Source organism: Saccopteryx leptura, chromosome 6 (genome assembly GCF_036850995.1).
Source record: "Saccopteryx leptura isolate mSacLep1 chromosome 6, mSacLep1_pri_phased_curated, whole genome shotgun sequence".
NCBI classification, from domain to species: Eukaryota; Metazoa; Chordata; class Mammalia; order Chiroptera; family Emballonuridae; genus Saccopteryx; species Saccopteryx leptura.
This window is the reverse complement of record NC_089508.1, coordinates 28,473,179-28,489,261: the sequence shown is the minus strand read 5'-3', so window position 1 is coordinate 28,489,261 and position 16,083 is coordinate 28,473,179. Positions and strand designations below refer to the sequence as shown.

The 16,083-nt window shown below is 45.8% G+C and overlaps 1 protein-coding gene across 1 annotated transcript in view; it reads right to left on the bottom strand.

Moving 5' to 3' along the window:
• Positions 1–897: 897 nt before the first annotated feature.
• The window catches only part of ZFYVE1 (zinc finger FYVE-type containing 1), a 68,254-nt gene continuing 53,068 nt past the window's right edge, over positions 898–16,083 (bottom strand). The window contains exons 5-12 of the mRNA XM_066341368.1: positions 11,876–11,982; positions 9,216–9,324; positions 8,567–8,664; positions 8,357–8,474; positions 5,565–5,735; positions 4,638–4,818; positions 4,027–4,140; positions 898–2,496 (exon numbers count right to left, since the gene is read on the bottom strand). Of these exons, the coding sequence (XP_066197465.1) occupies positions 2,264–2,496; positions 4,027–4,140; positions 4,638–4,818; positions 5,565–5,735; positions 8,357–8,474; positions 8,567–8,664; positions 9,216–9,324; positions 11,876–11,982 (1,131 nt within the window). The 3' untranslated portion in view covers positions 898–2,263. The remainder of the gene's footprint in view (positions 2,497–4,026; positions 4,141–4,637; positions 4,819–5,564; positions 5,736–8,356; positions 8,475–8,566; positions 8,665–9,215; positions 9,325–11,875; positions 11,983–16,083) is intronic.

Genomic DNA, 16,083 nt, shown 5'->3' with positions numbered 1-16,083 from the left:
CACTGCTCACAAAAATTAGATCAGGGAACATGCAGATACTCCTCCAGTACTTTCAGCCTTTTGTCTAGTGCATTTTCACCAATGAAATAAATGTCGGTTTTGCATCTCATTTGCATAATCAAACAACTTTCTTTGACTTGTTTGCTTTTTTTTCCCCCCCTTTTTACAGAGACAGAGGGAGAGTCAGAGAGAGGGATAGATAGGGACAGACAGAGAGAGATGAGAAGTATCAATCATCAGTTTTTCGTCGCAAGACCTTAGTTGTTCATTGATTCCTTTCTCATATTTGCCTTGACTGTGGGCCTTCAGCAGACCGAGTAACCCCTTGCTCAAGTCAGCGGCCTTGGGTCCAAGCTGGTGAGCTTTGCTCAAACCAGATGAGCCCGCGCTCAAGCTGGCAATTTGGGGTCTTGAACCTGGGTCCTCCACATCCCAATCCGACGCTCTATCCATTGCGCCACTGCCTGGTCAGGCTGCTTTTTTGATGTTTTTGTTTAATAAAAAAATATCAGGCCTGAGCTGTGGTGGTGCAGTGGATAAAGCGTCAACCTGGAATGCTGAGATGGCTGGTTTGAAACCCTGGGCTTGCCTGGTCAAGGCACATATGGAAGTTGATGTTTCCTGCTCCTCTTCCCCTTCTTTCTCTCTCACTCTCCTAAAATGAATAGTCTTAAAAATACAAATTTTAAAAAACCAAATGCATTTTTTATTGCTTCATATTCATTTTGAAATATCCCCTAATATTTTGTGAGCAGTATATTTACAGGTAGAATACGACCACCCTAGAAATACGCCTCTCACTTGGCTTCTGCTTTGAAATCCCTCTGCTACTTTCCTGTCAACTAGGAAGAGTGAACAGGCTTACTGATGGCGTTCAAGGAAAGAGCACAGTCCACGTTCAGCAGGAAGATTCCTTTATAACGGCGAGTTGGAAGATACACAGTACTAGGCAGGGCCTCGGTCACGGCCACAGGATAAGGGAGCGGTCTGAGGACCAACGCGTTCCAGGGCTCGGGTCACACCAGCAGTGACTACCAAGTACCTCCCTGAAGTTCCGCCCACCCTCCAGTTCAGTCAAGAACTAAGTCACTTTTTAATTCTTTGTTTTTGGCCATTGAAGATAAAATCCACTATGATGACAGGATTTCAGCAAAACAGTCTCTTTCCAGTCACAATAGATTTGGATGTCCCAGCTCTTAATGAGTAAAGTTCACTTGATTTTTCTTGTAAGGACCAGAGAGAATTTTTTTGTTAATCTGTTGAAATATGTATGCATACTCAGAAACAAGAACAACTAACAGTCCATTCTGTGCTCTGTTTCCCTGGAACATTTCTCATGATCACCCCTCCAACAGCTACAGGGGTCATGTGTCTGGGAACAAAGAATTAAGACACTTTAAAAATAAGCAATAAAAATCCTAGTGCAACACTCAGAAGCAGATGGTGGGCCTGAGGGGGTGGGGGGAGGCGACCTAGTGAGGAGCAGGGTCGGCCCTTGGGGAAGCCGCGTGGACGCAGACAGAGCAGCCACGAGCAGGAACACCGCCAGGGAAGGCTCGTCCTTTCTACGCTCTCCCCGGGTGCCAGGACTGCACTGACTTTTCGGGGCTGAGCACCCGTCCCTCACCCTCCACCCACTCGGGGACCCGCATGCTAAGTTGAGAGGTCTCTGAGACAGGCTGAGGCCGAGGACTGGGGCCCAGCTGCGCAGGGCTCGTAGTTCCCCGTCAGGCTGTTCCACGCGAGCACCCGGGAAGCCCACTTCCCCAGGCAACCGAGAGGCATGAAGGGAAAGGCATGGAAAGGAGAGGCTTCGAAGGCTTGGGAAGAAAATGTGACTAGCAACCCAGCAGCTTTGTACCTGGCTCGGCTTAATGGGGAAGACCTGCTGCCACTGCCACCTTGTCCCCGTGCTGGGGACAGACTGTATGCAGTAAGCCTTTGCCACCAGCAGCAGCCCGAATAGACTCCATATTCCTTTCATGTGTCTATATGGGTATATATTTATTTTTAACTGAAATAAATGCAATGGATTCTATAAGCTGCTCGGGCCCCTGCCCTGAGGGGTACGCCTTCAGGCCTGCCACCAGGCTCACCCCAGCGGCCTCTGCCCTACCCCACCCTGTGGGATAGTGGCCCCAGGAGGAGCAGAGAGGATACACACCGCAGCAGGTGATCAGGAGGAGGGCCTACCTCAATGAGACTTCTGTTTCTAACCCTGAGAACCTAAGGAATTGTGAAGGACTTGGAGAGGGAGCTAGGGTTAAAGGTCACCAGGTTTTTTATTGCAGTTAAAGCAGACTCGGACAGGATGGTCCCAGCCTCGAGAAGGGACAGCCCGGCGGTCATGGGAGCACTCGTCACAGAAGCCCTGTCCGCAGGCCCGGCAGTGGTGCTTGGAAAGTTTGATGCTGAACTCCTTCCGGCAGCTGTGGCAGTGCAGGATCTCGTGGTCGGGCACCCAGTACGCCGGCCGGGCCGCGTCCTTCACCAGACCTGCGGTGGGGAGCAACCATGATGGGCGGGCCCCCAGAACCCAACCCCCCGAGTCCCACTGTGCATGCAGGCATCCTCAGACCCTCCACAGGCTTGTAATCCAACTGCACACACAGCATCTACGGACCTCTTACACATGCAGGTGCCTGGTCTTCACCCCTTACCACCCAGGCCACAATCTTCAGGGCTGGGGCCCAGGGACTGAAATTTGTGTATCCATTAAGCTCTCCAGGAGAACCTAGGTGCAGCTGAACTACTGGAGTAATGACAAGAAGTCAGACTTGGGAGGAGGACAAATCGAATCCCAGTTCCACTGAGCATGAGTTAATTAGCAAAGCAGAATTACGAAAGGTTACTTGGCTTCCTCACCTGTATCAGCCCACCTTCCAGAGCTGTTACGGGGATTACAAGAAATAACATGTCTAATGCACTGGCCTGGGACTCGACAGCAGGTGAGCTCTTGGTGAGCAGAGCAGCAGGTTCTCTGTGCCAAGGGCAGCCTCTGCCTCTCCCACTTACCCGTGAGAGTAGATATAGCCTGAACTTCAAGCCTGGGCAAATCCATCTATTCCTACACCCCGGAGTCAAAAGCTCATAGCCTGCTCATGAGCCACAGTGATGAAAACTGCTACAAGCAATTTCCATTACCACCCACCAGGAGTCCTTGGTCTCTCTGCTCCAGGGGCTGAAGCACCACAAGCCCAGACAGCCCTGCATGAGCCCTCCACGCAGTGAGAGGTGGGCTTCCCTTCCTCTCTCTGCCCGTCTCAGCTACAAGTACCCTCACAGCCAGAGGTGAGAAGCTAGCATAAATCCTGCATGAATAACACCTTGGCTGGTGTGGCAGATGAAAGACAAGCCACAAATTCTCTCACATTCCTGCCCCCTCCCTGGAATCTGGGCAGGCTCTGTGCCCGCAGAAGACTACAGAAGTGCCAGTTTCCAGGCCCGCGCCTTAAAAGAGACTGGCAGCTTCAACCTGTCTCCTGGAATATTAGCTCTTAGAGCCCTGAGCCACCAGGTAAAGAAGTCCAACTACCAATGAAGAAACCATATGGAGAGGCCTGGAGAACATATGGAGAGAGGGGGAGGGTCCACTGGGCCCAGCCTCCCAGGCATCCCTGCCAAGGCTCAGCAAGTAAGTCAGGGTGGCTTGGACCCTTGAGACAAGTCCAGCTGCATACTGGAGTATCAGGTGGTAACTGGAGACACTGCCATTTAAAGAGAAGATATACCCTTCCTGACTTAAAGTTGTGGGACATGGTAAAATGGTAGTTATTTAAAGCCTATACATTTTCAGGTAGTTTGTTATGCAGCAATCAGTGATATAAGAGAATGGCCTCTGGAGATAAAAAACAAAACCACTAAGGTATTCCGCAAAAGTAAGCAAATGTCAATCAGTTTTCAGTCAACTTCCTGCTACACGTTCAACCTAGGTCTGCAAGTCTCTGACAAAAATGACAGTCCAGGACAGTCTGAAACCTTTCATTCCACACACACTACACCCAAGAGAAGCAGTGCCAGGCCCACCTAGTGGTATGTCGATGGCTGTCACCACAGCTCCCAAAGTGTTCTGCACAGCCTCGCCCACCTTCCGAGCAATCAGCGTCCCGCCTTCGTCATCCACCTGTGCCTCAGCAACAGCTATAGACAACAACAAAGGAAAAGCCGTCAGCTCTCAGTCATTCCCCAAGTGGAAAACTCAGAGGGCACCAGGAGAGCACTTCTGGTTTCTTCTCCCAGGGAGCCACAGTGCTGTCCAGTGATCACAAGGGTCTGGGCTACGGGTCAGGTCAGCCCAGACCCTGAAGCTGGGCGACACCTGTTAGTCCTCAACCCTCCGGAGCTACTTTATAGCCCCTTCCTTTAAAGTAAGCTAGAAAGGTTCCAGTAGCATGATCTAGAAACTTCTACAAGGAGAAGACTCATTCTAAGCCATGTCTGGTAAACACCGGATAGGATTACCCCCACCCCAATCAAGGAATAGCACCCCCAGGACTCAGGGAATAACTGACCAGACCCAGGAGCAACTGCTCTCAGAAGAGGGATGCAGTTAGGAACAGGGCTGGGCACACGGGAGGCTAGTTCCCAACACCCAGTGCCAGAGAGAGAGGTTCTCCCTCCACCAGGGCCCACATTACCTAATTGGACATTCCTGGCTTCATAGCAGTTGTCACACACCCGCACGGGCACAGGGCCCCAGCCCCGCTCAGGCACCGGCCGGGTCTTGGATGAACAGCCATCACAGAAGCCCTCCCCACAGGCCCGGCAGTGATGCTTGGTGTCATTATCTTTAAAGGACGTAGCACACTTGCTGCAGCTCTGTTCCAAGTCCAAAACAAACAGAGGCAGGTATCATTCATGTCCGCTCAGCTGAGAAAGTTACCAAAACCCAGGGGGAGGACCACAGCACCATCTTGAAATGGTAGGACCCCAAAAGTCCTAACAGAGGGGCCCTAAAACCTCCAGCCACATGGAATGTCTCCACTGAAGCACAGCGGTGATGATCATTTTCTTCCAGGAAGTGAATGGAAAGGCTCTCAAATCATTTGGCTGAGTCACAGGGTTTCTCAGAAGGGCTAATTCTAGCCAGAAGAGAAATGAGACTTTTTTAACAGCTTCTCAAAGGAGCCCCTGGGAAGTTGGTGAGGAGCGAGTTCTCTGTGACAAAACTATTGAGGCCAAAGCTGGGTGCTTCTTTGCTGTAGGAGAGGTCAATCAAGATTTACGGATGCAGCCAAAGATGACCCTTAGTGATCTCTAACGGCCCCCTTCCTTCAGATTCTAGATCTATGACCTTAGACATCTGATCAATAACGATTGGCCCTTGCAGGTAAGGAAGCTAAAACCCACCACAAAGAAAACACCTGCAGAATAACACAAAGGGAAATCATGGGCAAACAGACAACTGGGGGCCTTAGTGTATCTCCCCTTCCGATACTCTGGGGGCTAACCTGACAGGGACAGAGATTCAGCGCCTCCCCCACAGAACAAGCTCAGGACAGGGTGAAGCAGCACAGATAGACTGGGCCAGGCCAGGGGTGCCAGAGCGCCCTGCCACACCATACCAGGATCTGGGAGTTGGGCCTCCAGTAGGCTGGGGCTATCTGGTCTGTCAGCCAGGATGTTACAGCCTTGGTGGGCCCAAGGCTAAGCTCAGACACCGACTGAGCCATGAAGTTCATCCCGTCCAAGAGGCGCTGGGCAGCATTGCTGTTGTCCTTCAGAAATCCATCAGTCTGAAATGAGAATGCAGCCCCGTCACGCTCTGAGTGAAGGGACTCAGAGGACAAAGGGAGGGGGTCTTGGGCGAGTTGTACACTCATGACAGCCAACTCAGCACCACCAACCCCCAGCAGAGGAAAGTGAGGACAGACCGAGAGCCCCTCTGGGCCCTGGGCAGTACCACACCAATGCCGACTTGTGTTCCTCACGGCGAGCCTAAGACTCGGGGCACAACTGTGTAGCTCAGGACTTACTCTGCCCTCAGTGAGATACACAATCCAGGGGACACTCGCGTAAAGATGACACCAGGCTGGGTCAGGAGCCCTTCTTCTCAGTACCTCTAACACCTGTACATCTCCGGGAATCCTATTTCCATGTGTAATTACACGATCTGTTTATGTACTTGACTCCCTATTAGACTGTAAACTCTCTGAGAACAATAATCTTTTTCATTTTTGTAGTTTTATAAGTATTCAATTCCGAGCACATACTCAACAACATGTGTTGAAATAATGAATGAATGAGGGAATGAACAGAAGGGGAGGAGCCTGTGTTTCACTAAGTCCAAGGATATGAGGAGTACAGCCTAAAAGCAAACTACAGTATTATTGTTTTCTTGGATTGTACACTATTTTGTAACAGAGACAATAGCTTTTATAAGAAAAAAACTAATGCAGATCAAAAAACAAAGAACATTATTCACAAAACACCTTGTGAGAATAAAATCTTAAAAAAAAAACACAAAAACCCTTGTGAGAAAATGATACTAGTGAGGCCATATTAAACCCTTGGAACAGAATGGCCTGGAGCATTCTGATAATGATCAAGGGGGCAGGCTCCAGAAACGAGACCACACTGCAGTAAGGAATTTCAGTGGGGCTGGAAAGTGGAAAGAGAAACAAAACAGTAACAGATTTATGGGACCTGAAGGATCCAGGAAAGCCCAAAGGTGGACCTGCAGGTAGGCCTCCTGGGCTGACCGGGGCCTTTAAGAATCACACAGCAAGGGGAATGTTACCAAGTAAAATAAGGCCCTTAGAGAAAACTGCTCATGTTTTTCCCAAGAAGGGAAAGGTTTCAGTGTGTTGTGATTCGAGGGTAATTCCAAGTGTGGTTTAATGAAGAATGAATGCAACATATCAATGCCTCATAAATAGATTTGTTTTTTCCAATATCTTAAATTCAAAAGTCAAATTAAAAAATACTACGAATCTATACTAACGCCACTTCTTGGAATGTATGTCAAAAAAATTTCCAAAACAAAGAAATGGCTTTCTTACATCAAAATGATCACGTGGCCTTTTCTTTAATAATAAAAACCTCATAAATAGCATGACTTTAAAAAGGGAACGGAGAATCAAACTATCACACTAGACAGAATGTGACACAGTGACTACAAATGAGAATCATGAAAAGTAAAAGCAATATAAAAAGAAAATTGTGGTATGAGAAAAAGGCAGATAAATTGCATGTATATTATAATTACATATATGTAAACATGCATTTGGAAAATAAATGAGAACCTGACCAGGCGGTGGAGCAGTGGATAGAGCATTGGACTGGGACACAGAGGACTCAGGTTCAAAACCCTGAGGTCGCTGGCTTCAGCGCAGTTCATCTGGCTTGAGCAGAGACTCACCAGCTTGAGCAAGGGGTCGCTGGCCTGGCATGGCATCATAGACATGACCCCATAGTTGCTGGCTTGAGCCCAAAGGTCGCTGGCTTGAAGCCCAAGGTCGCTGGCTTGAGCAAAGGGTCATTCACTCTGCTATAGCCCCCTGGTCAAGGCACATATGAGAAAGCAATCACTGAACAACTAAAGAGCTACAGCAGCCTGACCTGTGGTGGCGCAGTGGATAACACATCGACCTGGAAATGCTGAGGTCGCCGGTTCGAAACCCTGGGCTTGCCTGGTCAAGGCACATATGGGAGTTGATGCTTCCAGCTCCTCCCCCCTTCTCTCTCTCTCTGTCTCTCTCTCTCTCCCTCTCTCTCTCCTCTCTAAAAATGAATAAAGAAAAAAAAAAAAAAAACAGTTTCTAAAAAAAAAAAAAAATAAAAAAAAAAAAATAAAGAGCTACAGCAAAGAACTGATGCTTCTCATCTCTCTCCCTTCTTGTCTGTCTGTCCCTATCTGTCCCTCTCTCTGACACACTGTTAAAAAAAATACATTTTTTTTAAATCAAAAATAAGACTATAAATAATGAAGTTTTATTTGTTAAGGCAGTATATCTATAGATCAATTTATTTATTTATTTAGTTTTAAAGATTTTATTTATTCATTTTGGGGGGGGGAGCAGGAAGCATCAACTCCCATATATGCCTTGATGGGGCAAGCCTAGGGTTTCGAACCGGCAACTTCAGCATTCCAGGTCGACGCTTTATCCACTGCACCACCACAGGTTAGGCTTCACTTATTTTATCTAAAGTTGTGCTTTTACTACTTAAGCAAAAAGAAATGAAAACAATTAATGATCTAGAACAAGAAAGGCTCTCCAGATCATGCCTTCCTAAACCACTAATATACTGAAATTCATGGTTAACCTTAATTCTAAACAAAATTCCATTTTCCCACATACATGAATAACTAACTGAACGATACAACAGAAAGAACAACACATAAAACTGCTCTTACTCCAGGCCACACATGCACAATCTCTGTCCGCACCACCGTATCCACAGGATCTTGATTCCCAAACCAGTACTGCCGGCTACGGTAGACCACGCCGCAGTTAGGACATTCGATCACATACCTACAAGGAATGCAAATAGATGCTATTACCCAGCCAGGTTCCTGGAGAGACAAACACACCAAACAACCCTTGGCTATGTTGGTTAAACTCACCCAGACCAGGCATATTTTGCAAGACCCATCCAGGGGGAGTCGGTGGAAGCAGACGTCTTGGGTACTACGCTGACTTCCTTGCCTCTCTCATAGCAGGCCTGAAACATGGAGCATGCTGCCAGCTTCTTCTCTGTACACCAGCCCCCACGGCCTCTGCACATCCCTGTCCAGCCCCCGCTCCCCACAAACCACACCAGCTGAGGATTTACAGACCCCACATGTAGCACATCGGAAGAAAGTTCATTTCTCTAAAGAAACCAGTGCCCTGAATGGTCATGAACTGAATGTAAACCCATCCTGAGCCCCAAAACCGAGCTGTAAATTATACACCCATCACAGACAGAAGAAATCAGAACTGGCTTCCTCAAGAGCACTTCCGTTCTTAAGCAGCACAAATAGTCGATGTATATGACCCTTGCATAAAAGCTCAACAGGAGGATAAAATAAGCTTTTTTAAAAAAATACCAAGGGACCCCAGCATCAAAGACATGTGAATTCTTTTTGTTAGAGCTGGGGGTAAATTCCAGATAGACTCAATTTGAATGTCAAATACTTTGGGATGCAGCAAAGGTGCCCAAACCAGTCTTTCCAAAAGCAGAGTGTGGCCAGCAAGCCACCTGCCGAGCAGGGAGAAGCTTGGAGGACCCACCTTACAGGTATAAACTCGGTTGTCGTACTGGTGGGTGTATCTGCAGCGACTCTTGGCTTCATGAGGTACTCCTTCTTTCCCGTGATTCATGCTGTTCTTACATCCGGCCCTGAGCGAGACCCAAAAGCTGACAATGAGGCGGCCAATCCTTTGGCTAATGCTCCTTACACAGAAAAATCTGACCCTGAGCCAGACACAGGGCCAAACCCAGACGTTGGTTATCAGCTAGGCCCCAGATGCCGGGCACAGAGAGGGAGGGCCGTGTGTCTCAGGAACCCACATGCCTCTCTTCTTGCATCAACATCACCACAAAGGTAGAGCAATTATTACCCTTGGTGGAGGAGAAAGAGAGAAATGAGAAAGCCCTTCTTAGAAAACCACCTGGTCCTTCAGCAGGAATAGAAGAGCCAGAAGATACCACCTTGACAAGGGATGAATCCTGAATGGCTCTCAGGAAATTTTTAAAAATCCAAACAGCATGGCCTGACCAGGCGGTGGCGTAGTGGATAGAGCATTGGACTAGGATGCAGAGGACCAAGGTTCGAAACCCTGAGGTTGCCGGCTTGAGCCCAAGGTTGCTGGCTTGAGCAAGGGGTTACTCTGTCTCCTGTAGCCCCACGGTCCAGGCACATATGAGAAAGCAATCAATAAACAACTAAAGTGCTGCAATGAAGAATTAATGCTTTTCATCTCTTTCTCCCTTCCTTTCTGTCTGTCTCTCTCTCTGACTCTCTGTGTCAAAAAAAAAAAAAAATTTAAAAATCCAAAAAGCATGAAAAAAGTTTAACCAGAGCAGGCTGCCAAGATGCCAAACAAAAACCAACCCCCAACATTTGGTGAGGCACTAAGAGGAGACTTAATTTAAGTTGGACAAGAAAACCTTCCAAATGGACAGAGAGCTCTGCCATCCTGACAATGCAAAAACAGTAATAAGGACTTCAGAATCTCCCTATGATAGGAGGGGAAATTCTGGAAACCCTGGTGAGGCTCAGTTAGAATGGAAAAGCAATGATACAACAGAGCCTAAATCGCTCATGCTTGGCTCATGGGGCAAGCAAAAAGGAAGATAAGTCACACTGACAACTAACACCCCTCTGTCCAAGATGATCCTTAGTTCTTCCTGCCCCAGACTGCATGATCCAAGAGCCACGTCCTTTCTACAAATTCAGAGCCAAGGTGGTTCAGTGCCTGGGAGGTGGCTATAGGATTCAATGCAAAAAGGCTATTCGTAACAGAAAAGGCTCGGGTCTCCACCTGCAGATGGGCAAATGTGGAGGCCATGGCAGTGGTACTAATGCGAGCAAGGACAATACAGTGATGAGGGGGTGGGGAGTGAGTGTCTACACAATAAGACTACTATCTGGCCTGACCAGGCGGTGGTGCAGTGGATAGAGTGTCAGGCTGGGATGCAGAGGACCCAGGTTCGAGACCCTGAGGTCACCAGCTTGAGCAAGGGGTTACTCAGTCTGCTGTAGCCCCGTGGTCAAGGCACATACGAGAAAGCAATTAATGAACAACTAAGGTGTCGCAACGAAAAACTGATGATTGATGTTTCTCATCTCTCTCTGTTCCTGTCTGTCTGTGCCTGTCTAACCCTCTCTCTGACTCTCTGTCTCTGTAAAAAAACAAACAAACTACTATCTGATGGTAACACTCTGCATTTAAATCCCCTGGGCTTCATAAGACAAATCACCAAATTGTGATTTAATAGCCATCAACAGCTCAAATTAACCCAGTGATCCTCAAAGTGTGGTCCCAACCAGCAACATCAGCCTCAACTGAAAACATCAGAAATGCAAGTTCTCAGGCCCTGCATCAGACCTACTAAGTCAAATTATGGGGGCAAGGCTCAACAGTCTGTTTTAACATGTCCTTCAGGCTTTTCTGGTGCATGCTGCATTGCAGAATCACTGCTCTGATCCCCTGTAACAAGTGTGGTCCATAGGCCAGCAGCATAGGCATCACTCGGGAGCTTGTTAGAAATGCAGCATCTCACGTAGACCTGCTGATCCAGAATCTCTATTTTAACAAAACCACAGTGATGCGCACACAGGTTGAAGTTTGAGAAGCGCTGCTCTAATGCAATGTCCTCAACTCAGGCTACACCTCAGAATCATCTCAGGAGCCTTTTAATTACACCAATGCCAACACCCCAACGCAGACCCATTAAATCAGCCGTGCTGGCGGTGGGGCTGGGCCCAGGCGTGGATAACTCTGATGTGCTCTAAGTGTCTGCCCTCACAGGGAAAGGAATCCACTAGGACTGATGTGCACCACCGTGCTTTGCACACACTGGGCTATCATCAAATATTAGCTAAATAAATGGAATAACTATGACTGAAAGCTCTGGTAGGAGAAACATGGAAAAACAGGCAACCTCAAGTTTTCTAGAGTAAAAACTGCCCAAACCAGAAGCCAAATTCACATCTAAACCAGGCTGAAATCTTCAGGACATTCTTCTAGTCATGTGTCCTAGAGTCCCCTGCAACCTCAAAGTGTGGATCACCTGCAGACTTGGAAATCACCACCTCAGGCCCCACCCCATCCACACATCGGAATCTAATTTAACCAAACCCCAGGCGGACTGCATGCACACTGAAGTCTGAAAGCACCATTCTGAGCCTCTTTTCCCAAGACGGGGAGATGGTGGCCTCACTTACCCACAGCTGAGGCACAAGGAGGAGCAGGTGAAGTACTCATCTGGAAAAAAGGAGCTGTGTGCCATCTGGTCATCGGGGATCTCACCGCTGAAGCGGTCGCTCAATGCCTGGGGAGGAGGGAAGGTGACAGGAAGGCACTCAGCAGGGAGCCCTGTGCTCTGGCCCTTCTACTACTTGCGTTTCTAAGACTCCCTCACTGCTGGCTCCTCAGCAGGAAGAGGGAACTTACCGTCAGTCTCCTTGACCCAACTTGCAGCAATCCTCACCAAAGGAAACCTCACAAGGAACCAGCCCATGACCCCCGAGGTCAGAGTAAGCAGTTACTGTTCTCTCCTAATTACCTTGGAGGCTATAAACACCCCACACACTCAGTCTTACATTCAAAACCACCACAGATGTGGACTAACGCCCACTTTATCCTTGTGAAGCTGGGACCAAGAAACCAAGACTTAAGAAGGTGGCTCGTCTTTTAAGTCCGAGGCAGAGCTGAGCAGTCACAGGAGTTTCACGGGCTTCTATCCAGTTCTAACCCCAGGCACACAGTTTACTAGGCCACACACTATCTCAGTGTAGAAAAATATGTCATTACCCAAAACATAAGGAGGAATTCTCGTAGTGCTTGGCAGCTTTATCAACTACAGTAACCTAAAAGACAGCAAAGGACCAAAATAAATGCCAAAGAAAATTTTTAAAAAAGTATTTGCCGGGGCAAAGTGAAAATGTTATGTTGAAAGGCACTTCCATTTCTAATCCTCTGTTTTCTCGCATTACTTTATATTGAAAATCTTCTTCAGGCTGTTTTTCTCCATGCCAGACCCTTAGTTATATGTAGTGGAAAAATGTTACATAAATTAAGCAGAAATCGGCTTTCCAGGCTTCAAAAATCATTAAATGCACACAGTTCCAAGCTTCTAACTCTCAGCCTCCCGTCCTGAGGCAGCCAGGCACTATTCATATGAAGAGAAGGAAACGTAGCCTAAACAAAAGACACCATGTTACTTCCTTTGGTAAAAAAGCAAAAGAAATTTTAAGATGAGATTTGGAAAAAAGGCAGATTAGATTTTAAACGTTCTCCAGCTCTGAAAGCAATTTCATTTAATGAGAATTTTTTTTTTTTTTGTATTTTTCCGAAGCTGGAAACGGGGAGGCAGTAGACAGACTCCCGCATGCGCCCAACTGGGATCCACCTGGCACGCCCACCAGGGGGCGATGCTCTGCCCATCTGGGGCATTGCTCTGCCGCAACCAGAGTCATTCTAGTGCCTGAGGCAGAGGCCATAGAGCCATCCTCAGTGCCTGGGCCATCTTTGCTCCAGTGGAGCCTTGGCTGTGGGAGGGGAAGAGAGAGACAGAGGAAGGAGAGGGGGAGGGGTGGAGAAGCAGATGGGTGCTTCTCCTGTGTGCCCTGGCCGGGAATCAAACCCGGGACTCCTGCATGCCAGGCCGACACTCTACCATTGAGCCAACCGACCAGGGTGAGAATTTCTTATTTGTTAAAGTTCCTTTTCCTTTTTTTAATGATGTTTTTTTTTTGTTGTTTTTTTTTTTAATATAATTTTATTTTTTTAATGGGGTGACATCAATAAATCAGGATACATATATTCAAAGATAACAAGTCCAGGTTATCTTGTCGTTCAATTATGTTGCATACCCACCACCCAAAGTCAGATTGTCCTCTGTCACCTTCTATCTTGTTTTCTTTGTGCCCCTCCCCACCCCCTATCCCTCTCCCATTCCCCCCTCCCCGCCCCGTAACCACCACACTCTTGTAAATGTCTCTTAGTTTCACTATTATGTCCCACCTACGTATGGAATAATACAGTTCCTGTTTTTTTCTGATTTACTTATTTCGCTTCGTATCATGTTATCAAGATCCCACCATTTTGCTGTAAATGTTCCGATGTCATCATTTCTTATGGCTGAGTAGTATTCCATAGTGTATATGTGCCACATCTTCTTTATCCAGTCATCTATTGATGGGCTTTTTGGTTGTTTCCATGTCCTGGCCACTGTGAACAATGCTGCAATAAACATGGGGCTGCATGTGTCTTTATGTATCAATGTTTCTGAGTTTTTGGGATATATACCCAGTAGAGGGATTGCTGGGTCATAAGGTAGTTCTATTTTCAGTTTTTTGAGGAACCACCATACTTTCTTCCATAATGGTTGTACTACTTTACATTCCCACCAACAGTGTATGAGGGTTCCTTTTTCTCCACAGCCTCTCCAACATTTGCTGTTACCTGACTTGCTAATAACAGCTAATCGAACAGGTGTGAGGTGGTATCTCATTGCCGTTTTAATTTGCATTTCTCTAATAGCTAAAGAAGATGAGCATCTTTTCATATATCTGTTGGCCGTTTGTATTTCTTCCTGGGAGAAGTGTCTATTCATATCCTCTTCCCATTTTTTTATTGGATTGTTTGTTTGTTTGTTGTTGAGTTTTATGAGTTCTTTGTATATTTTGGATATTAGGCCCTTATCTGAGCTGTCGTTTGAAAAAATCATTTCCCATTTAGTTGGCTTTCTGTTTATTTTGTTATCAGTTTCTCTTGCTGAGCAAAAACTTCTTAGTCTGATGTAGTCCCATTCATTAATTTTTGCCTTCACTTCTCTTGCCATTGGAGTCAAATTCATAAAATGCTCTTTAAAACCCAGGTCCCTGAGTTGAGTACCTATGTCTTCTTCTATGTACTTAATTGTTTCAGGTCTTATGTTTAGATCTTTGATCCATTTTGAGTTAATTTTTGTACAGGGGGAGAGACTGTAGTCCAGTTTCATTCTTTTGCATGTGGCTTTCCAGTTTTCCCAGCACCATTTATTGAAGAGGCTTTCTTTTCTCCATTGTGTGTTGTTGGCCCCTTTATCAAAAATTATTTGACTATATATATGTGGTTTTATTTCTGGACTTTCTATTCTGTTCCATTGGTCTGAGTGTCTATTTTTCTGCCAATACCATGCTGTTTTGATTGTCGTGGCCCTATAATAGAGTTTGAAGTCAGGTATTGAAATGCCCCCAGCTTCATTCTTTTTCTTTAGGATTGCTTTGGCTATTCGGGGTTTTTTATAGTTCCATATAAATCTGATGATTTTTTGCTCTATTTCTTTAAAAAATGTCATTGGAAGTTTGATGGGAATTGCATTAAATTTGTATATTGCTTTGGGTAATATAGCCATCTTGATTATATTTATTCTTCCTAGCCAAGAACAAGGTATATTCTTCCATCTCATTATATCTTTTTCGATTTCCCTTAACAATGGTTTATAGTTTTCATTATATAAGTCCTTTACATTCTTTGTTATGTTTATTCCTAAGTATTTTATTTTTTTTGTTGCAATCGTGAAGGGGATTATTCTTTTGAGTTCCTTCTCAGTTGTTTCATTGTTGGCATATAGAAAGGCTATTGACTTCTGTATGTTAATTTTGTATCCTGCGACCTTACTGTATTGGCTTATTGTTTCTAGTAGTCTTTTTGTGGATTCTTTGGGGTTTTCGATGTATAGTATCATATCATCTGCAAAAAGTGATACCTTTACTTCTTCTTTTCCGATATGGATGCCTTTTATTTCTTTGTCTTGTCTGATTGCTCTGGCTAGAACCTCTAGTACCACATTAAATAAGAGTGGAGAGAGTGGACAACCCTGTCTTGTTCCTGATTTAAGGGGGAAAGCCTTCAGTTTAGTGCCATTTAATATGATGTTAGCTGATGGTTTATCATATATGGCCTTTATCATGTTGAGATATTTTCCTTCTATACCCATTTTGTTGAGAGTCTTAAACATAAAATTGTGTTGTATTTTATCGAAAGCCTTTTCTGCGTCTATTGATAAGATCATGTGGTTTTTGTTCTTTGTTTTGTTGATATGGTGTATTACATTAACCGTTTTACGTATGTTGAACCATCCTTGAGATTCTGGGATGAATCCCACTTGATCATGATGTATTATTTTTTTAATATGTTGTTGTATTCGATTTGCTAGTATTTTGTTTAGTATTTTAGCATCTGTATTCATTAGAGATATTGGTCTGTAGTTTTCTTTTTTTGTGCCATCCTTGCCTGGTTTTGGTATGAGGGTTATGTTGGCTTCGTAAAATGTGTTTGGAAGTATTGCTTCTTCTTCAATTTTTTGGAAGACTTTGAGTAGAATAGGAACCAAGTCTTCTTTGAATGTTTGATAAAATTCGCTGGTATAGCCGTCAGTCAGGGC